A 23,434-nucleotide genomic window follows, 5' to 3' on the forward strand; every position below is an offset into this window, starting at 1 on the left:
CCGGATTGTTCAACAGAATGTACTCTATGTGGTGGCACAACTGGGGCTTTTAGGAAGGCCACAAATGGGCAATGGGTACATGCTTTTTGTGCTGAGGTGAAGTTTCCTTCTACGGCAGCAGTTATTACTTATTAGCAGGGTCTGGTACTATTGAATATTGCAAATAACTTGGTGTATAATTTCTTGCAGTGGTCCTTGGAAGCAACCTTCAGAAGGGGACAAATAAATCCTGTGCAAGGAATGGTGGGTATTATGTATTATAGTACTAAATCGCTATGACGTTTAAACTGTTTAAAATTGCTAACGATATACTGTCCTTATTAGGAGTCTCTGGCCAAGAACACGGACAGTTGTTGCGTATGCCGACGGATATATGGTGCATGCATAAAGGTATTCACCAATTCTTGCTTTTTTTTTTTATTTGAAGACAAAGTATTGGGACAAAGATTGAACAAAAAGCTTATGTTATCATTTTACAGTGTAGTTATGGCAACTGCCAGACGACATTCCACTCCTCCTGTGCCAGAAGCGCGGGTTTTCGTATGACTGGTGGTGGGAAACTTCCGCATAAGGCTTACTGTGAGAAGCACAGCATGGAGCAAAAGGCAAAGGTCTTACTTCTTCTCTCTTCGCCATCTTTATTATGGCCTACTTGCATCATAAGTTTGCTTATATTTGTCTGACTGTGTTTGCAGGCCGATTCTCAGAAACATGGGGCAGAGGAGCTAAAAAGTCTCAAACATTATAGGGTAGGAGCTTTTAGCTCTGTTAAGCGTATTCCTTCCTATCTATTATCAAACTATTTTTAATTCTTGGAATCTGCTGAACCTCCTCCAGGTTGAACTTGAGAGGTTACGCCTTCTGTGTGAGCGGATAGTCAAGAGGGAGAAATTAAAGGTAAGTCAAACTAAAGCCTAAACCCAAACTCTTCCTTTCATTGATTTTAAAGACATGGGCGCTTGACCTTTACTGGTCTGGTATATTTGCAGCGAGAGTTGGCTATTTCTTCGCATGAAATACTTGCTGCCAAAAGGGATCACGCTGCACGTTCATTACATGTACGTAATCCATTTTCTCCTCCAGAAGTTTCGTCGGACTCAGCTACAACATCAGTAAAAGGTCATCCTGATAGTAATATATCTGGCAGTGAAGCAATACAGAGGTCAGATGATATCACCATTGACAGCACAGTCTCTGTTAAGCGCCGTGGCAAAGGTCCCATGTTAATGGACACCGATCAGAAAACCGATGACAGTGCTACTTCCAAGAGTCGGTTTTCCCGTAAGCCAACCGAAAGACAGATATTTTCTGGGAAAACCGTTCCCCGAAAACATTGTATAGTCTCACCTAGTGTTTCAGAGGATGGAGATAAAGGGTCAAAGCCTAAGAAGGTGAGAAGATTCACTTTGTCGTAAGTTACATGGATTGTTGTTAAGTGCGACTCTTTCTGCTCAACTCCGCACATTCATAGGGTCTTATACTTATTTGTCTTGATAACTGATAATAGCAGCATGTAGAAACATTTGCAAAAGAGCTGGTGATGACATCAGATGAAGCTTCTTTCAAGAACCGACGGCTCCCAAAGGGTTACTTTTATATTCCTGTTGATTGCTTTCAGGAAGACAAGCCGGGAAACCAGAAGGCAGCTTCATCTGACAAGCCAGCGAACCAGAAGACATCTTCAGGTGATCAGTCAGGCAAAGACGGGTAAAGCTGAGAACACAATATGCGCTCATAGCTCTTACCCTAGTTAGATAGTGGCCATTGGTGGACATCACCTTCTGCGCCCTAACCAGGATTCACCAACTGGCTTGAAGCAAAAAGAACCGATGGTATTGCTACAAAAAAGCTGAGGCTGCAACTGAGACTCGGCTAAAATACAGTTAAAAGGGCATTGTGAAGCTTTTGGGTACTGATACAAACTGTGCCTATGGCAATGTTTGAGATTTGAGGGTAACATCTCTATAGAAAAGAGGCTTCAGATTGAGTTCAGGGAAGTGAGAAAAAGCTCCCTATTACCATATAAAGAAGGATCGGTCACGTGTAATTCTGTTTGTATAAAGGAGCGGAAAAAAAGGGGTTGCATAAGTGTATATATTCATCAATTGTGTCTAAAAAAATCTGACCAAGGGAATAATAGTTGTCTGAAAATTCTTTTTAGTTATGCGTTTTCTTAACACGTCAAAATCCTTTGTTCATGATTACATTAACATGAGTAGAAGAAACAACAAAGCCAATAATAACTTAAGCAACAACTGTTTCACAACAACTAAATATTTCTTCAGTATGATATTTGTATACCTTTGGTCCTATACAAAATTTGCCATCTCTCTTTCTCTCTCTCTCTCTTGTATCACTCTGTCAAACTTGTGAGTAGATCTTTTTTAGTATTAACTCAACTTAGCTGATTGAGAACTGAAATATCTTCTAGAGAAGTGTATTCCAAACAGCTCCTTCTCCTTCACTACACACTTCGTGTACTATCTTCATTCTCTCTACAGACTTGCAGATCCCACTGCAGCTCCATTCGAATGAGGCCACACACACATCGCCTGCCTCTGCCTTCCATCTACAATCTGTGAGAATGTAAATCCAATAGAACATAAGAATCTGTGAGAATGTAAATCCAATGAATCAAGAGAGATGAGGGGAGGATACTTAAATCTATTTGTGTAATGAGCTTTACCTGGAGGAGTCCCACAACAGAAGTTGCGGTCATCAATATGTTCGACCTCAAGGCCAATAAACCAAGATCCCAACGACACATCTTCGTTTGCGTATTTATGCAAAATTGGCCTACAAACAAAGTTTAAACTTTCTAGAATAAACATACGACTGTTACTGAAGCTGAAAGACTCTTTATGATAAGGATGTTGAATTACGTACTGGTTGACGGATATGTATTTGGCAAGATCCTTCGAGATGGCATAGATCTGTCCTGTAGCATGTCGAAAGTATTTGTTACCATCTTCTCCAAATTTCCAATACTCAGGCTCATGGTACTTCACTGTCCTGAAACAATTTAATAAACTATTTTTAACAACAACACTCTATAACAGTAACGCCAGAAAGATTTGTAGCTGGACTCATGCAAATGGAATTACTTTTGAGCAAGAACAGGCCCTGATTTCATACACCCAATATAGACCCTCGGTTTTGAGCGGTGACGGGCAAGTGTGGAAGCCAGCATACCTGAAAGGCAAAGTTTATAACCTTTTTCAATGCTGCCATTTAGAGAGATAAACAGAAAAAGCATAAAAGTAGAAGCAGGTTTTTGTTATACCGAGATTGACATGAACATCATCATCAACCTTGATATAGAACTCCGCATCCCATTTCGCTACTGCAGTGGAAAAGAATATCTTGGTTTTTGCTGAGAGTTCGTGATATCCTTCAATATGCTCCTGCACAAACAATAAGAATTTTAACGAGAAAGAACAGTGAAAAGTTGTAATGCTTTCTTAAGAGATCTAGAGTTGTCTCACCAGCCTAAGGAAGTCTTTGTGTTGTGCATCTTCTGAATCAATAGCTCTATCCAATATACTATTTGACGTCGCACTGACAACACAATTGTATACACTTGAGAGTCAAACTCAATCCAAATCTAAGATACATGACATTCCTCAAATATAAGAAGCAGCTTCACCTGTGTCCAATCATGAACTTGATGACAATTCCCTTATCTTGTTCCAGTTTTTCAAGCTTCTCCCCTGTGAAAAAATACACAGGTAAGTATGAAAAAAGTATAAGATTAAGATGAGTAGCATTAATAAGTTTAGAACTCCACCTTGAGGCATCCACGTTTCTCTGACAGAATCACGCCGTCTTCTACTGCTAAATGCAGTGTTAACTCCCATTACCATGAACACTTTCTTCCTCGGTTTTGCTTCCCTTAAAGAATTGGTTGTTACTGAGCCATCAACCTTCTCTTGAGAGCTCCTTGTAGAAGACAACTCCATTTGAAGCGTAGAAACAGACTTATCCAACGACCTGTCACCACTCCATAGAGAAAAGCTATAACATAAAGAGAGAAAGCAAATTGATTTACAAGAAACAAAACAAAAACGCAATGTGCTCACTCACTTTATAGCCTCATGAGTTCTCAAAACTTCGTTAATCACATCTTTTTCTTCTGTAGCTTTCTGCATTTGAGCAAATCAGATGATGAAAAAACATGAGACGAATCTCTTTGAAACAAAGTCCAAACACAATCAATCATCGCAACCTATCTTCAAAAATGTTTCGAGCTAATGGATTTTCAAATTGAGCTATCAAAGTCAGATTCCCTTATAATCTATCTAGTGTAACTCTTGGTTTTATCGAGCACTGATTTAACAAAAGTCTCAGACTAGATAGAATAAAGAAGCATACTTTATTATGATGAGCACAATCGTCTGACACAATCTGAAGTTCATGATCACGACGGTGCTGTGAGATTAGCTGACTTCCGGAATCTGACGACGGCTCCCATGACCTGAAAAATAAAAATCCACAAATTGAAACAAAAACAAAAACCCATTAAGAAACAAAAAGAAGAAGGTTGTTTAAAGTCTGAAGATTACTAGTAGTAGAGGAAGGAAACAAAGATAAAAGAGGAAACTTTGAGAACCTGGAGGTGAAGATTGCTCCGAGAGCGAAGAAAGAGATGCAGAGAAACGGAACCCATTTCAGAGATATTACTCTCTTGGAGACTTTGTGCTTCATCGTGGAGAGGATGACACAAGAGAGAGAGAGAGTGAGATCACAAAGAAGATTTGCAGATTTAAAGGGAGAGAGAGAGAGAGAGAGAGAGACATCATAATCAAGAACATTTCATGGGAAGAGACCCAACCCAAATATAAAATAAAATAAAATGAAAACTTTTTATTACACTTTTTGACTTTTATTAATGTTTTTCACACCGTCGAATATGCCAAGTCATTAATTTAAATAATACAAACAAAACAAATTACTCCTTTGGAACCAAAAAAACAATAATATAAATTATTTGGTATATTCGAATTTATGTGGAAATCATTCTTAAATAAATCTTCATATTATATCCAACTAATAAGTCTATCACATAAAAAAAAAAATGTCGTAAGTCCTAAATTAGCATTTACAGTTGAATTAATTTTCACTTAAACTACTTTTTTCATTACATTTGACTTAAAAAGAATTCATTTCTTCTCGGTTAATGTAGAATGTATTAGTAACGACCAAAATAAACCATATTTATCCAAAGAGTAGAGAGATCATGTACATCAATGATGGAATGTTTTAACGAATAGACTGGATAGTCCGTGTTACGCATGTGTATAGAGAAACTAACTGCCTGGCGGATGGTTTAGCTAACTATGCATTCTCTTTACCTCTTGGCAGGTATGTTTTTACGATAGTTCCTTCTGTAGTTGAGTCTTTGTTGAATGACGATGTTAATGGCACTCGATGCCGTCGTCGGGTCTGTATGTAATAGTTTTTATTTCTAAATAAATCACGGGGTTTTTACCCCTGTGTTTCACCAAAAAAAAAATGATGGAATGTTTTAATCTTTCTACAGTGTTTTTTTTTTTTTAAAGTAACAAAGAGATTTAAACGAATTGTCAAAAAGGCATTTTGAATTGAAAATTAGATACTTTCGAGACAAAATATATAAATGAACCGTCAAAGATGGTTAGGCAGAAGAATGCGTGTCGTTTCGTCTACCGCATCACTCACGTCGCACGCCGTGATGTGCGGTTTATAGGATCTTAGCATCATTTGGGCTTAACACATATCAGACCTTATTCGAAACAATTAGGCCCAGTTTAACACAATATACCGTTTAGTATAAACTTTTTTTTTTGTTTTCCTCATTTTCAAAATCCAAATACAATAGAACCTCTATAAATTAATAAACATTATAAATTAATAATAAGATAATATTTTTTTCTAAAATTCTCATGTAAAATATAGTCCCAAATCCCAATAATATCATAGATTAATAATCATAGAAATTTACACATATATATGCTGATATAATAATATATGCTTTAAAATTTTGAATATTTTCCATATCTATAAAAAAGTGTTATGTTATATTTTCAAACTATAATGATATAAAATACTCTATAATATACCATAAATCTAGCTAAGTTTTTTAAAGTTTTTAATTTATAGATATGCATCATTTTCATTTTGATAGCTTTATAGGCTATTTAAATACTACAATTAATAATATTATTCATAAATTTGAATTTCTGTATGTCATGTGTATAAGTGAAATTGTTTATAGTATTTGTAATTTATTGTCAATAATGTTTTCTAAATATTACAAATCAATTCTAAAACCATAAAATTTAAAACATCAAAAAGTATAATTTTATTTTGGTAAAATTGTCTCAAATCTTAATTTTTAAGAATTTAGACAATTAAAATATATGTCTATAACTTAATAATTATTAATTTACACTATGAAATAATTATTATTAATTTATAAATAATGAAATATCATTATAAATTAATAAAATAATCTAAATTCAGGGTCTTTTTAATGTTTAAGACATGTTTATTGATGATTGGAAACAAAAAAAAAAACATTTAGTTTTATGTTCAACAACTGCGACAAACCATTATCGCTGATGGACAACTCATGGTGTTTAATATCTTCTAGCATAATCCAGTTGGGCTTGAAGAGATTCACCCTCATCTAATGTTCTTAACCAGTGTGTATAAGAAGAAATGAATTCTGGCCATGATTTGTATACAAAATTATTGATTAAGTTCGTGATAAGTACATAATTTACTTTTAAGGAAGGAACAAAAATAAGATGAATAGTACTTGCGAGTTTTTGGCAGGTGTAAACGTCATTGCTTACTTACATACACTTGTTGACTTGCTCCTACAGTCCTACACTTTCCTATAGGAATACACTTTTTGAAAAAAAAAATCTAAAAGAAAAAGCCAAAAAGGGAAAAAAAAAGTCCAAAAACTTGTTCATAAGACCTAATTTCCCTCTTGTTATTTAAACCAAACGATTCTCTTAAAAAAAATCTCCAATTTTCTATTATTTTTCAATCTCTAAAATTTGATACTTCCTGTTTTTTACGAACGAAAACACATTGTATAGAAAGTGATGCGAGTTTGTGATATGAGAATTAATATTTACTTTCATGAAGATTACAATTATAGGTTACATAATTTATATAGGGAGTAGACTAATATACATTATTAACCTAATTTGCTAATATAAGATAACTATAAATATATTGGAAATATTCACATGATTATGAGGATCTTCTAGATCCTTCTACACATTGATCCTGGAATGTGATATACGAACGAAGGGGAGAAGAGAATAATCAAGTATTAATTCGACGTAAGATATCATCAATTTTGTGACAATGGCTGTATTGTTGAACGGCTATATCGTTGTCGATCCTGGAATGTTTTATACTTAACGGCTTCTCTGTGAACGGACTGCACCGATGACTAACTGTGGTGGGCTTAATATATTAGGCCCAATTAATTTAAACAACTTTCATTCTTCAGAGAAAAAGAAGTAAAAAAACAACTAATGAGATTTTTTTTGATTGAAACGTATTTTCACGTCATGTTCAACAACCATGTTGCTATGAGACAACCCCTTGTTGCCGGTGGTCTGGTCATGCCCCTTGATATATTCAATCATAACCCAGTGGTGTTGGAACAAATTCACCCTCAACTCTGATGGACAACTCATGGTGTTTAACTCTGAAGAAATGAATTCTGGCCATGATTTGTATACAAAATTATTGATTATGTTTGTGATAAGTACATAACTTACTGAAGGAACAAAAATAAGATGAATAGCTGAAAAATGAGCAGATTATTTTGAGCTGTTGTTGGCATAGTGTAACCAACCATAAATTATTTTGAACTAGGTGTTCCCAAAATTATGAGTATACACTATATATATCACACTTGTCTTCATCAAATTTAATAAAAACAAGAAACAGTAAAATCCAAAACTTCGATAGACCAATTCAATCGAATAGTTGTCTTTGACACATAGTAGATAAATTGTCTTAGAAGAAGAGAAGAGTCCGGATGTCGACAGGTGGCAACTCAAGGGAGCAAACAGGGCATCGAGGAGTGTGCAATAAGTAACGAGAGATACAAGTTGCGTGAAAGATGTGATTGCATTTTGTTTTATGAACAACCTCGTCTTCTTTCGGATACCCTTTTTCACATAGAGGACACAATTCCGGACTTTGGTAACAATCTACGATCTCAGTCGTTGGTGCAACAATTGGTACGAGTCTGGCTCTTGCATCTTCATCGCTAAGAACAGAATCTCTGGTTCTCAATGTGGACAAAACAAGAGCTGTGATGTTACTCTCATGGACTTGATATTGACTAAGCCTTATAATTTGAAAGTGAAAGACGAGGACAGGACACGCCGGAGGTACGACATCAAGATCCTTGAACGAAAAATTGGAGACAATATAGTCGAAGATCTGTTTAGTTATATGTTGGACTCATGTTGCGCCGTGAAAGACCAATTGAGCGAATCTACGAATGATTTGGACAATCCAGCTTTTGAACCTCTTCCTCGTCCTCTTCCTGTGCATCACGTCAACTGAAACCGTTCACTCAGGTGTACACTTCCATAACTTATTATCATAACTCCGACATCAGACTCAGAAGGCACATCAAACTTGTAAAGCCTGAGATTACCTAGACGTGATTTCATAATTACTCTGCTATCATAATTAATTTTGTTTGTGCCTTTTTATAATGGCGAAGCGTATATTTCTCTACTCATATTTCATCTCCAACCAAAAGTGTAACTACTTTCCAAATTCCCTAATAAAATCGGATTTACTAACAAATCTGATAATTACTTAGCTTCAATCATTATCTTTTACTATAATTTTTATTTCTGCTAATAAAAATTTAATATCATTGGTTGATTAGTACACGTTATATATTGATTTTCTAATCATATTTTGAGATTCACATAACAGAACAGAAGCATGTAAACAAGAATCTTTGTACTGTTAGATGATGATATTCAAAAACTCGAGGGAGCAGTGAGCACACGGTTTTAACGTTTGAAATCCTATTTAAAGCCCCCAACCCCAACACTAATCAACTAAGCAAGTAAGCATATATACTCTTGTCTAAGAGAATTTTAATTGAAAAGGTCTGTTAATTAAACGCTTATTCTATCTATTGCCACCATGCATCAATGAGTGATTATCGTCATCGTACATGCATGTTCTTCGAGGCAATTCATTTTATTCATGTATGGTTTCTCTTTTCCTGCTGAGTGTATTGTTGTTTTGTATGGAAAAGATTATGAGTCTCTGTTTAAGAAGACAGTATTATCTACATCAAGAATGTAGCAAACAAGCCAACTTACATGTCACTGTTACTAAAACCTTGAGGGTATATAATACATGTCTTGAAAATAGCCTAAATGTTATCATCTATAACTTGATTTTTTTTTTTTTTGGTTTAGTATATTAGTCAAATTTGAGTAATATATATGTATATGATAATAGTAACAATATTTGTAATAAATAATAAATTATTGTTACAGTGTTATATATCCTCGAAGCAAATTAGATTTTATGTTTTAGATAACAGTGAAAATGGATGATACACACTCCATCTTTCATGCACTAATCTGCGAGGCCCATCAATCGGAAGAGTGAGAAATAAAGTTGCAGTTAGAGTTGAAACTTAATGCGCCTAGTAACCTTGATGACTTAGTTTTTCACCTTTTTGACCAAAGATGGAGTAGAAGAATAAAAAAGCAAAATCAGATGTCGTATGGAACTTTACAAAACTTGTAATTAACAACATAATTTACTTTTTCGATTTCACAAACTCGAGCGACCATCGTCCTATTAATCCCAAATGAAAGAGCATGGATACGCGCGCCTAGTGGGTTTTGGAAAGGAGTTCCTTCGGGAAAGACGGATCTATACAACAACATGGATGATCATCGTCATCGTACATGCATGTTCTTCAAGGCAATTCGTTTTATTCATGTCTGGTTTCTCTTTTCCTGCTGAGTGTATTCACTGTATTGAATATTGATGTTTAGTAATTTGTATGGAAAAGATTATGAGTCTCTGTTTAAGAAGACAGTTTCCCTCAATGTTTACAATTTTCTTCTTTGGATAGTATATGGATCAAAAACTTAAAGTTATACATTTTTCTTTCCAATTGCATTGTATTTTTAATGTAAAAATATTAAATAACTATACTCTTTTTGCAAAATATTGCAAAATATTTTCATAAGCTTTGCATAATATTTGCATAATACTTATTATATAATTTTTGTTGCAATTCTCTTCTTTTTAATGATAAATATTTATACAACAACTTAAAGATATAATCCTAGACAAATGTTATATTTTTTTTATCTTCATTTTTTTAAGAAATAATTTTATTTTCTTATTATATATACAATTTAATCTATTAGTATTTATCATTTTTGGCAGAAAATGTGGACGCTGGCGTGTTTTTGGTGGAAAATTTGATTGCATGGTATTAATAGTTTAATCATGTTTATTTTGGTTTACTAAAATCGGTTTAGAAATTTGATTTGGTTATATGTGGTTTACACATTTGATTTAGATTGTTTAATTTACATTGGTTTGGTTATGAGTAACACACTAATACATTTTAACTCAAACAATTTCAAACAAGCTCATTAAACCTATTAGTTAATTAATATTAATATTTTGTAAACTTCAACAAATAATAGTTAAGAGTCTTATTGAATCTGTTCGTGCCTTTTTTACAATAATAGCCAAGCGTAAATCACATATTTTTTTTTTTTTTTTTTGGGACAAACTGATACTAATAATAGACTAAATAATAGTGACACATGTCTTGAAAATAAATGTGATTTGATCTCTGTGTAGTACATACTATTATCTATTGATTTAATATATTGAGATTTATGCACAACAAGATATAAATAATAATCTTAATACAAGCAATGCAATTGTAGTATTTTTATATGGATAATAATAATAATAATAATACTCATAAAAAATCATTTTTTATTTTATGTTTACATCATTTAAAAGAAATTATCTATAAATAATCTGTAACTTATTTACTCATTACTTTATTCTCATATATTTACTTATAATTGACTAAAACTAATCTAAAAAAATTGAATTAAATAGTAAATGTTATGATATAGTTTTTTTTTTTTCCTTTTATTTATATTATATACTTTTGCTAGTCAAAATTTTAAGTAGTAGTAGTTAAAAAAAAAAAAAATCAAAGATGATTTACAGAAGTAGGGATTTTATTTGTGTGTTTAAGATGATTTTGATAACGCTTAATAAATATGACCACGACACGTTTCATCATTCAAAGATGAAAAGATGAATTGGATTTTGTTTTCCCATATATAAATTAATTTACTTGCGGAGAAAGGGAAATAACAAATACACTTTTTTGAAACGGAAAAATAGAAAAAAAAAAAAANAAAAAAAGAAAAAAAAAAAAAAAAAGGAAAAAAGAAACAAAAAGGAAAAAAAGAAAAAAGAAAAAAAACCAAAAAAATAAGTTAAACCTAATTTCTGTCGTCTTATTTAAACCAAACGCCTCTCTTCAGAAAAATCTCCAATTCCTTTTTGTCTCTCTCAATCTCTTTCGTCTTCTTCGTTTCGTTTCGTTTCTAAGAGGTAACTATTTCTCCCCAGATCGATCCCTTCCACCTTTTTTACTTTTAATTCCTCAAATCGTATTTAGGTCTTTTGCTTTCCATGCTTCGAGATTTGTTGTTGTTGTTGTTGTTTCAATCTTGTTTGATTTGCTTTGTTTATTAGGGTTTCGTTTAATTTATGTTTAGCGTTAAAATCTTCATAATCTGATTCGAGTTTGAGCTAAATTTGATATTCGCAAGTCTGTTGGATTAAATTCAATTCTAGGTTTCGATTACGATTCATAGATTGATTAGGTTTTTAGGTTTGTAACGTTTAATGAGATTTGTTGTTGTTGTTGGTTCATTACTCTAATTCGTTTGATTCATTGTTTTGTTTTCTTTTCAGAGTTGAAAGCTGCTGCAAGTTTGTGGTGTGTGTGAGGGAACTCAAAGAATCGAAAAAATTTTGAAGCTTTATTTTATGTCTGACAAGATATCACCTTTTTGTTGTCGATCTGGTTGCTTGGAAAACACTGTCCTACATCCAGAACTAAGAACTACTAGTTCTTCCATCACTCGCATCTTCAAACCCGAGACTCCTCCTCCTTTCTGACCAACACACCCAAAAAGAGAACCAACAACATCATGGCGCTACAGAACATTGGTCTTTCCAACGCTAACGATGCCTTCTACAGGTACAAGATGCCTAAGATGGTTACCAAGACTGAAGGCAAAGGTAATGGTATCAAGACCAACATTATCAACAATGTTGAGATTGCCAAGGCTTTGGCCCGACCTGCTTCTTACACCACCAAGTACTTTGGCTGTGAGCTTGGTGCCCAGTCTAAGTTTGATGAGAAGACTGGGACTTCTCTTGTGAATGGGGCACACAACACTTCCAAGCTTGCTGGTCTTTTGGAGAATTTTATCAAGAAGTATGTCCAGTGCTACGAATGTAAAAACCCGGAGACTGAGATTATTATCACCAAAGCTCAGATGGTGAATCTCAAGTGTGCTGCTTGCGGGTTTATCTCTGAGGTTGACATGAGGGACAAGCTGACTAATTTCATTCTCAAGAACCCACCGGAGCAGAAGAAGGGAGGTAAGGACAAGAAAGCAATGAGGAAAGCTGAGAAGGATAGGCTTAAAGAAGGGGAAGCAGCTGATGAGGAGCAGAAGAGACTGAAGAAGGAAGCTAAGAAGAAAGCACTTGCTAACGGGAAGGATGCTTCTGCTAAGACGTCCAAGAACCATTCTTCTGATGAGGATATTAGCCCCAAGCATGAAGAGAATGTTGTGCTGGATGTGGATGAGGATGAAGACGATGATGATGATGATGATGATGGTGTCCAGTGGCAAACCGATACTTCCCGTGAAGCTGCTGAGAAGAGAATGAAGGAACAGTTGAGTGCTGTAACTGCGGAGATGGTGATACTCACTCCAATGGAAGCAGTAGAGAAAAAGGCCCCCAAAAGCAAATCTAACGGGGATGTTGTGAAGGCTGAGAATCCTCCGCAAGAGGAAAAGAATCTCGTGCAGGAGATGAAAGAGTATCTGAAGAAAGGCTCACCCGTAAGCGAGCTCAAAAGTTTCATCTCCTCTCTCTCCAAGCCTCCACAGGATGTCATGGAGGCACTCTTCAATGCTCTCTTTGACGGTGTGGGAAAAGGATTCGCTAAAGAAGTGACTAAGAAGAAGAATTACTTAGCGGCTGCAGCAACAACACAAGAGGATGGATCACAGATGCATCTGCTCAACTCAATCGGGACATTCTGTGGAAAGAATGGAAACGAAGAAGCAGTGAAGGAGGTGGCTTTGGTTCTCAAAGCACTGTACGACCAGGACATCATTGAGGAAGAGTTTGTGTTGGAATGGTACAATAAGGGTGTGACAGGAGCTGAGAAAAGCTCTCCGGTTTGGAAGAATGTTAAGCCTTTTGTGGAGTGGCTCCAGAGCGCTGAGTCCGAGTCCGAAGAGGAGGATTGAGACAACATTTTCTTCTTTCCTATCATCGACTATGTTTCTTTTTTTGTTGCTGCGGGGTTTCTTAAAAAATTATTCGTCGGTTATTATTGAGTAACAAATCTTTTTGCAGTGGTTTTTAATAATGAACAACTATTAATATATTGTCCCAAACTATGATGTGTCTGTGATGGTTTCGTCGGTCGTATTCGAAAGACGTCTCTATTGGAAATAAGTTCGACGACGCACGAGTCTGTCTGAGAAGATTGATTTGGTCATTGACTTGTTTGCTATATATGATTGTCAGTTTGTCACTGTTGTTATAACTCGGATTCTATTAAAATCGTAACCATGATGTTAGTAGTGGGCCTTAATATCATCAACAAGAAAATCTGAAGAGCAGAAGCAGAGGCCCGTTTGAACGGAGTCAAAATAAATAAATTAAAAAAGAAAAAACTAATTTGATTTTTTTAAAAATCACAACAAACATTCTTTAACTGGCCACCCATCTATCTGCTTTTCCTCACGCGCCATTGATGTCTACGGAGTACTTTACAAAATCATATACAATGACGAAACGGATTTTGAGAGATAAGAGTTATTGAAATTGAACAAATAAAGACAACTGTGACAAGAAAATTATATAAAAAAAGGTAAACTTAAGACCAACAGTACAACAAAATAAATGGTCCAATTAGTTATTAGAGGTGTTGTATATATTTTTGTAATTAAAATTTTCAAGTGTAACGATAAGTATTTTTTTTATATTTTAATTAGGGGAAAACAAACAATTTCATATAATTAAATTGTATTAAAAGTATATGAGACGAAGAAGGTAGTATTAAATTTATTGTTACAAAGGTAAAGAAATATGAATCACACAACAGACATTCTCAAATGGGCCACCGTATGAGTGATAATATCTCCACGCGCAGTGGTTTATACACTCTCCAAACAAATATTAACAGAAAAGAAAATGAAAAAAGAATCAGCAGGCATATATTTTTTTAATATAACAGTATTTTTTCTTTCCATTCGAATATTTAGATATTTTCTCTGAAGTTATCTTGTAGTTAAAATTAAAAAGTAAGACAGCTTGCTAATTGCAACCGTAGAAAACAAGATAAATTTGAAATCTGATCCATTTTGATTTTCTTTGATTTTGTTAGACAAATAAATCTATTTTTTTTGTGTATTAAAAAAACAAACAAAAACCGTACGAAAAACACAAGTAAAAAATATTGACAAAGTACTGTTTTTTTTTTAAAATATATCTAAAGTGAAAATTAGACATTGTAAATTTTTTTTAATACATCTGCCTCCTCAAAACGTGAAAAAGGGTCTTATTTATATAAGTAAGACTGATTATTTGCTTTTTTTTATTTGTCTTAACTATTGCAATAATTCATCCTAAAATTTTTTAAGGTAAGTTTAGTGATTCAAAGTGCCAAGTCTCTTATTTTAAGCTAGAGAAGTATAATCATTTAGAGTTCCTCCTAATAATCAAAGTATATCCCATACTTTTTTTCCTAATCATTTTAGATCATTAAATTTTGGTAATTTCATTTATTGTTTTTCTGTAAAATACAAAGAAAAATAGTACTAGTAATAAACATTTTTATTTCGTTCCAACAGAAAATGCAATAATGAGCATAAAAATCGGAAAAATAAAAAGGAAATAAAAGAACATCATTAACTGAACCTCAAATAAAATACAAAAATTAAAAACAAAGCAAAAAAAAAAACGAAAGTGAGATACACGCTCTAAAGATCGAACGGTTGAAAAGATCAGGTTAGTGGCGATATCACAAAAAGTTTTGTTGTCGTCTGGCTTTAAAACTGTAAAATATTCCCTTCAAATAAATAAAAAAATCAAACCAAAATCAAAAAATTCTCTGTATAGAGAGAGAGAGAAGAGAAGCACCGTAACAGTAAATCGCTATCCCTTCGCTTTTGCTTTCCCCTTCTCTGCCCGTTTCAATTCTCTCTCTCTCTCTTTCTCTCAGACATCTCTCTCTCTCTAACACCTAACAGTACCTACCTCTTCTTCTTCTTCCTTCGCTGACTTCGTTACACTGTAAAAAACAAACAAACTATGTCACCGCCGTCGGATTCAGCCGCCGGTGACATCCACCACCGTGGAGTCGATCCGATGATCTGGCGCGCTTGTGCTGGTGCTTCGGTACAGATCCCTTTGCTCTACTCTAGGGTTTACTACTTCCCTCAAGGTCACGTCGAGCACTGTTGTCCTTCCTCACCTCTCGTCTCTACTCCTCCTCCTTCCACCACTCCCGTTCCTTGTATCATCTCTTCAATCCAGTTGCTCGCGGATCCGATCACCGATGAGGTCTTCGCTCACCTCCTTCTTCAACCCGTCTCTCAGGAGCAATTCGTCCCAACGAATTTCTCTAGATTCGCTGGTGGTTACGAAGGCGATGTTGTTGATAACAACAACAACAAGGTCACTACCTTCGCGAAGATACTCACTCCTTCCGATGCTAACAATGGTGGTGGCTTCTCCGTTCCTCGCTACTGTGCTGATTCCGTCTTCCCTCTCCTTGATTTCGCAGCCGATCCTCCTGTTCAGAAGCTCTTCATCACCGATATCCACGGAGCCGTTTGGGATTTCAGGCATATCTACCGCGGTACTCCCAGGCGCCACTTGTTAACCACAGGTTGGAGCAAGTTCGTCAACGGGAAGAAGCTAATCGCAGGAGATTCGGTGGTGTTTATGAGGAAATCGCACGATGAGATGTTCATCGGCGTGAGGCGAGCACCGATTTCGAGTAGCGGCGGTGGAACGAGCTACTACGGTGGCGATGAGTACAACGGTTATTACAGCCAGAGTAACGGATTCGTTCCTCCTCCTCCTAAGGAAGATGACGGATGTGCGAAGAAGACGTTTAGGAGGATTGGTTTAGGTAAACTTACGGCTGAAGCGGTCTCGGAGGCGATGAATCGAGCGGCCAAGGGTTTACCGTTTGAAGTGGTGTTCTATCCAACTGCTGGGTGGTCCGATTTTGTTGTGAGAGCCGAGGATGTTGAGTCCTCCATGTCTATGTACTGGACTCCTGGTACTAGGGTGAAGATGGCTATGGAGACGGAGGATTCTTCCCGGATCACGTGGTTTCAAGGCATTGTTTCCTCTACTTTTCAGGAGACTGGTCCGTGGCGTGGATCCCCTTGGAAGCAGCTTCAGGTATATGATGTTTGTTTGATGATGGTCTTTGCTCAATTTAGATTCGATCTTATTATATCTCTAGTCTGCAAGGCTTACTGGAGTTAGTTTAAGTCTCATTCTGGTTATTGAAATGTGAGTTTGTTTTGTGCTGAGATTGCTGTGTTGCTTTGAAATCAAATATATTTCTGAATTGGAAACAAGATTAGTTGATTCGTATGAAAATGATTGTATTGGAAACAGGATTGGTTGATTCGACAGTGAAATCATTGAAAATGGAAACAGGATTAGTTGATTCGACGTTTTAAATCATTGAAAATTAGTAGCAAGGTTTTGATCTTGTGTTGATCTACAGCTTCCTTGATGTAGAGATGTTTTTCTGGCGACGCATTGTACATTGTGTTTGTTAAACTAGTGGTAATCTTAAGATACTCTTATTTTTGTCAGTACATTCTGCTTACTCTAATCATTTTGAATGTTTTGAACTTGCCTAGATCACATGGGATGAACCTGAGATTCTGCAAAACGTGAAGAGGGTGAATCCTTGGCAAGTTGAAATGGTTGCAAATGCAACTCAACTTCATGCCTCTTTCCCTCCAGCAACCTCTTTCCCTCCAGCAAAGAGGTTGAAGTATCCCCACACCGGAGGGTTCTTGAATGGAGATGACGGAGAAATCCACTATCCTCCTCAAAGAGGACTGTCTAGTGCAGCAGCTGCACCTGATTCAAGTCCCTATATGTTCCCGTATACTACATTTCCTGCTGGCATGCAGGGAGCCAGGCATTATGAATTTGGGTCTTACAATCCAACCGGATTCATTGGAGAAAATCCTCCCCAGTTATCCACCAATAACTTCTTTAGTCCGCTTCCTGGGTTGGAAAAAGTGTCGACTGAGAAGAATTTTGGAAGCCAGCCATCAGATAACTTATCACCTAATAGCAACACCACCAATCAGTCCTCTGGAAATGACCTGGTTGGAAACCGAGGCCCCACTCCAGCAAAAGCTAACTCGATTAAGTTATTTGGAAAGACCATTTCGGTGCAGGAGCCTTCTGAGAGCGGTCCTGCAGAGTCTGGCTTGTGTGAAGAGGATGGCAGCAAAGAGTCCAGCGACAATACAACACAATTGTCCTTGACACCTGGTCCTAAAAACCCGTGAAGATTCTAGCTGCCTAAAAGACTCCAACAGCCACACAGAGTATAGCTGCCTAGGTATATTCTGATCTCTCTCGTAAGTACAGTAATCTATTGAATCAGTTGGTAAAGCTATTATTACTATTTTGCACAAGCTGATATCTCGTCCTTCCATTTTCCCCAATGAAATATTATACTACAATAGACTAAGAAACGCATTTTATGACTTGTGAAAACTGTCTCTGTCTCTTCAGTCTTCAGTAATCGCCTTGGAGTTTGGAATGTGAGCATTACTTGGAATCAAGATAGTTGTTCATATCATTACAAATCCATGTCCTTTTACTGCATTAAATTACCCTTTTTTTGGTCTCATATACACTATTAAGGGACACACAAAATTGGCTCCGTCATCCATCTGAACTATGCATTACTGTACAAGTCCATATAGCATTATTTGTATGGTTGCGTTACAATTTTGAATTTGCGGAAAGAGCTTATTATATATACAATGCATTATATAATGTGGCACATGCCGCCACATCTCAAGTAGTTTGAATGATTTGTACTCTTTTTTTATTTTGGTTGTTTATGGTGTTTTCACAGGGTTAACAAAAGTGAAGAAGTGGTGGATCTTTGCTGGAATCTCCCAAGTCCCAAGTAGTAGTAGTACTATCCATATATATATTTTGGTGTTTCTGCATTTGACTCTTTTTCTCTGGGTTTTCTTCTTTGCCACGTGACAATCTGTTTTTTTTTTTTTTTTACTTCTTTTTTTTCACCAATTTCTCAGACACATTTGATGAACATCTCGCTCTCTCCTCCTAATCGTTTAACTATTTTATTGGGGTAAATTGTCTGGATTTTTTACGTAACCGTGTTTTAAGACTCTTGTTATTGCAGTAAGAACAATAAATAAATTCTATGATTTAGTCATCAATGATAGAGCGAGAGTAATTAACTGCTGTTGTTAATGGCGCCAACCAGAGAGAGTAATTAACTGCTGTTGTTGTTCTTTGCCAATAAATAGTGGTACCATTTTTTAAAAAATTCCCCTAAACCTAATAATAATAATAAATAAAGGAAGCTCTCAAAGGTCCCTACAATGTTTCTGACTCTTTCTGTTGTGTGTGTGTGTCTCTGACTCGTTAAATCTGTGTAACGGATCATCTATAATAGCAGTGCCTATTTAAAGTAAGCTAGGGTTGGTTTGGTTTGCTAAGTAGTAGTAATTATTAATCAGACAAATAAGTAGTACTAGTATTAGGGTGGTTTGATTAGCAATTTAAGACGACCTAAATTTATTGGCCGATGGAGAAAATGGCAAGAGACAATGAAAGGATCTCTTGTAAAACCAAGCAAGGCGCACAATAAATATAGCTAGACTTGGCTCAATGTTTCTCATCATTATTTCACGATAATCTATATACATTCAAAACCTATTAATTATGTTATAAGTTATAAGGATCCAAGTTATAACTAGTAAGTTTGGTAAAAATAGGTATCAACATCTGATTGGGAGAGTGGACCAGGTCTCGGTTTTTTTAGTTGCCTGAAATGGTAATAGTATGATTAAGATAGAAGAATCCATTCTTGGACAATTTAGCTGTAAGTTTACAGCCTGTAACGCAAAACTAGTTGAGAGTGTTAGGACAACCAAACAACAAAAAAGAAAAAGTAAAATATTAAAAAAAATATCAGAATATGGTTACGTTTTGGGGATACACAAATCATTCTTGGTTCTGACTTCAATCATAACTCTCTGAATTTACACAAGGACGAAAAAAATATGTAATTATTCGATATGCAAAAAATGATAATTTCAAAATGAAAATTAGCAAGTGGGTGAAGTTGATTGCATGGTAAAAAAGCAGCAAAAAAGTGTGAAAAAGAAAGTACATGAGGAGAGGTGTGGTGTCGTCTGCGTAAGAGGCAAAGCCTGACTGAAGTTTTCTAGTAACCCAACTTTCCAAATAGCTTTTTGTGAATATATACTAGTTTGACACAAATTTGGCAATTAATTGCTAAATTAACATTCCATCCTATCCAATAACTAGAATGACACAATTTTTATGTAAAAAGACTAAAAGCCCAGAAACTTTTTCTAAATTTTTTTTTTTTGAAAAACTAAAAACCAAAAAAATATAGGATTTAATATTTTGATTTATAATTAATAAAAAATATAAAATGCTTAAAACATATGATGTTTAATTTCAATGTAGAAAGACTAAAAACCCATAAACTTTTTCTTTTCTTAATTTTTTTTTTGAAAAAACGAAAAACCAAAAAAATATAGGATTTACAATTTTGATTTTAAAATATAATTAATAAAAATATAAAATGATTAAAAATATGATGATTATTTTTAATGTAATTTATAAAAATAAAATATGATTTAAAATATAATGTGTAAAAATAATATTCAAAAATTGTTAATGAAAATATTATCTAAAAAGATATGATTTAAAAATATGAAGTTTAAGATTATATAGTTTAAATAAGTTTTTAAAAAAATATAATGTATGAAATTATAACTTAAAATAATGTATATAAAAATATTAAAATAAGATTAGAAAATATAATCTAATATATAAACATATAATGTTAAAATTTTTAATAAGATTTAAGAAAATTAAAATGTATAAAATATGCTGTAAATATATGAGTTTAAAAATATGATTCATAATATGATTTATAAAATATAATTAATAAAAATATGACTGAAAAAAATATAACTTAAAACAAATCTGTTGTCACTATATTTACATTTTACATCTAATAAATCTGTTATCAAACACCAGATTTTTGGAAGCAAACAAAAAAAACTGTCATAACATTAAAAAATCTGCCATCACATATGGTATTCGCATAGGTCATTTTAGCAATTTTTTAAAAACGTTATAAATCTGTTATCAAACGACAGATTTTTGGTTAAATTAAAAAATCTGTTGTAACGTTTAAAAAATCTGTTATCACTAGAGGTCAACCTAGTAATTATTTCTCCGTAAAAAAATCTGTCATGTTACGATAGATCTTTTATCAAGAAAATAAATCTGAAATAATTGTGGAAAAGAAATCTGCTAAACATTATATCAAATCTGTCATATATTGTGAAAGTCTGTGGTGTCTTTATAAATAAATCTGTCGTAAAAAATAAATCTGTCATCAATTATAAATCTGTCATAACTGTAGTTAAAAAATCTGTCGTCCAAAATAAGTCTGTCATACAAAATATGTCATACAAAAATAAATCAGTTGTGCAAAAACAAATCTGTCATACACAAATAAATCTGTCACAACTAGTCCGGCAGACTTTTGAAAATATTTTGATTTTCTTAAAAAAAATTCTGAAAGGGTAAATTTGACTTTATTTTTTTTCCTAACAAAGCAAAAAGGGTATTTTTGACCAAAAAATAACTCATCTAACCCTCATATTTTATGAGTTATCTTAGTAATTAGCTTTTTAATTTGGGTCAATCTAGTTTTTCTCCCTAGCTTTTTTTCTTTTTACTTTTTGGTTTCAACTGTTAATTGATTTTTTTTTTTTATGATGCTGAGCTGACCTCTCTCACACCTCCCTTCTAATTTCTGTTTTTCATTATTTCATATCTAAAATTTTAAATACTGTAATTGTTTCTAAAATGATCAAATTAAGTAGTTGACAAAAATCTAGTATGATCTTATATTCTTATTCCAAAAGACAAAAAATGTTAGAGGCAATTCAATGTTATTTGGTTTGGAGTTAGAGGCAATGCAATGTTACATAAACAATAGACAAACTATGTAACAAGTGAGTGGATTGGAGAAAACAAATGAAACAACAAGAATCAAATCAAACAAATTAGTAGTACTAATCATAGAAAAAGAAGAGCACGAGATGCTCTTCTCACTCACTCACTCACTCTGTCTAGCATCCAAGTCAAATCAAAGTCCAATCCTCAGGTTTTGTAATCATTTTTGCTGTTTTCATCTTTTCTTCCCCTCCTGCAAAACTCTTTTCCGTATTCTAGACAACTGTCACATTCTCTGTCTCTCTCTTTTTTTTTGCAGTCAAATTTTTGTTCATCAAAAGCAAACCACAACGGTAAAAAAAAAAAAAAATGATTCATATGGAATCTTTTACTTCGAAAAATACTCACATTTTTAACTTCTCTACAAAAGAGTTTTTGTAATAACTAAAATAAGCACCATAATAAAGAACAACAAAAGTAAAAACATATTCTTTGGATTTTAAGTTACAGAGAACTTAAAACAAAGCCTAATAAAAACTAAAAACTGCTAATGTTTTTTTCACCGGTGACTACAATAATCCAAAAGCAGTTTCCGACCATCAACAATATCATCAAAGAAATCATCAATCTGAGCAACAACACTCTCTGTTCCATTCCTCAAATTCCCTATATACCATTTCAAACTCTCAACTCTCTCCCTCAACCTTTTCTCCGCCGCCTCCTCTTCCTCCTCCTCTCCTCGTCCTCCTCCGCCGCAACAACGCCGTTCCAACTCCGCCTTGAGCTCCTCCATCGCCGTCTTGCTTCTCCTATACTCATACATCATCATCCCTTTCCTCGTACCAATCCTCTCCATCTCCGCCGCCACTCTCTGCTTTAACCTTACCATCATTGTACCCGTCGTCGTGTCTCCGGGGATGTAATAGACAAGACCTTGCATCAAGATCACGAGAAGCAGAGAGTTTATGTTCTTCATCGTGTTCATTACTCCTCGGAAACCGCTGAAACCGTTCTGTATCTTGGATGACTCCATCGTCGTCGTAACTTGCTCCGACCAAAAAGGAAACCTTTGAATACGATTCTCCATTAATGCTCTGTTTTCTTCTTCTACTCCCACAGCTTCTCTCCTACATCCACTTATCGCTCGTATCACCTGTCCCATACCAAATATATATATTCCAACTTTTTCAAGATTTTCAAGATTTAGCAAAAACATATGTTTAATATATATTTTTTTAAAAAATCAACTTTGGCACTAAAAATTTTGATGAATCAAATATATGTTTCATATAATTTTTTGTTTGTTTGTTAATGGATATTTTTTTAATATAATGTTTTTATTTGGTTTTTTAATATAAAGTTTTGCACTAGGAGGACCTACAAATAATTTGAGACACTCTAAAAAAAAGAAAAAAAAAAAACTTTGTTTTCTTGTACCTGCCGGGAAATCTGAGGGGAGAGGAGACGACGGTGGTGGTAGTGGCCGTCGAGAGTGGAGGCGATGGAAAGAGCGGAGGAGCAAAAGCTTTCGATGGAGGAGATAGCGGATTTGATGACGTGGAAAACGTCCCAAAGCTTGGAAGTTTCGTCCATGTAGTCGTCGAGCCACTTGTCACCGACAGGGAGGTTTAGTTTCTGGACAAGAAGAGTGAGATGAGAGTGAGAGGTTCTTAGGAGACATATCACTCTCTGTAGGAACTGCACGGACATGAAGTTGTCGGAGAGATAAACCCTTTCGAGATCTTCCATTGATCTGTTTAGAAACGAGTAGAATCCGTTTACTGAGTTTGTATAAGACTGATCCATTATTATT

At 34.6% G+C, this 23,434-nt stretch overlaps 5 protein-coding genes and 1 pseudogene across 7 annotated transcripts in view; 3 read left to right on the plus strand and 3 right to left on the minus strand.

The window, feature by feature from the left end:
- LOC104713458 overlaps positions 1-2,160 on the plus strand; it is a gene marked incomplete in the record, with an annotated part of 8,968 nt that extends 6,808 nt beyond the window's left edge. Inside the window, 8 exon segments of one of the 2 annotated variants that reach the window (XM_019229503.1) lie at positions 1-96; positions 190-243; positions 325-390; positions 480-611; positions 696-749; positions 838-897; positions 990-1,391; positions 1,508-2,160. In XM_019229503.1, coding sequence (XP_019085048.1) covers positions 1-96; positions 190-243; positions 325-390; positions 480-611; positions 696-749; positions 838-897; positions 990-1,391; positions 1,508-1,711 — 1,068 coding nt within the window. 2 annotated transcript variants of the gene reach the window in all.
- LOC104713457 (beta-1,3-galactosyltransferase 7-like) lies at positions 2,224-4,810 on the minus strand. Of its 2 annotated transcripts, none has more exons than XM_010430564.1 (11): positions 4,610-4,810; positions 4,372-4,474; positions 4,084-4,142; positions 3,788-3,990; positions 3,647-3,710; positions 3,486-3,558; positions 3,284-3,404; positions 3,105-3,192; positions 2,887-3,012; positions 2,687-2,796; positions 2,224-2,576 (listed from the first exon to the last, which is right to left on the minus strand). In XM_010430564.1, exons 1-11 carry the CDS (start codon positions 4,702-4,704, stop codon positions 2,428-2,430), a joined length of 1,191 nt encoding a protein of 396 aa, XP_010428866.1. In that variant the 5' UTR covers positions 4,705-4,810; the 3' UTR covers positions 2,224-2,427. The 2 variants fall into 2 exon arrangements, with proteins under 2 accessions (XP_010428866.1, XP_010428865.1); XM_010430563.1 differs by having other exon boundaries at positions 3,788-3,999.
- LOC104715874 lies at positions 8,026-8,693 on the minus strand (annotated as a pseudogene).
- Positions 11,564-13,746, plus strand: LOC104713459 (probable eukaryotic translation initiation factor 5-2). The gene is made up of 2 exons (XM_010430566.2): positions 11,564-11,658; positions 12,025-13,746. The coding sequence occupies exon 2, from the start codon at positions 12,264-12,266 to the stop codon at positions 13,602-13,604; it is 1,341 nt and encodes a 446-aa protein (XP_010428868.1). The 5' UTR covers positions 11,564-11,658; positions 12,025-12,263; the 3' UTR covers positions 13,605-13,746.
- Positions 15,464-18,830, plus strand: LOC104713460 (auxin response factor 17-like). Its single transcript, XM_010430568.2, has 3 exons — positions 15,464-16,779; positions 17,253-17,971; positions 18,497-18,830. The coding sequence occupies exons 1-2, from the start codon at positions 15,676-15,678 to the stop codon at positions 17,916-17,918; spliced, it is 1,770 nt and encodes a 589-aa protein (XP_010428870.1). The 5' UTR covers positions 15,464-15,675; the 3' UTR covers positions 17,919-17,971; positions 18,497-18,830.
- On the minus strand, positions 22,023-23,428 carry LOC104713461. The gene is made up of 2 exons (XM_010430569.1): positions 23,059-23,428; positions 22,023-22,774 (listed from the first exon to the last, which is right to left on the minus strand). The coding sequence occupies exons 1-2, from the start codon at positions 23,425-23,427 to the stop codon at positions 22,181-22,183; spliced, it is 963 nt and encodes a 320-aa protein (XP_010428871.1). The 5' UTR covers position 23,428; the 3' UTR covers positions 22,023-22,180.

This window comes from Camelina sativa, chromosome 9 (assembly GCF_000633955.1).
Source record: "Camelina sativa cultivar DH55 chromosome 9, Cs, whole genome shotgun sequence".
NCBI classification, from domain to species: domain Eukaryota; kingdom Viridiplantae; phylum Streptophyta; class Magnoliopsida; order Brassicales; family Brassicaceae; genus Camelina; species Camelina sativa.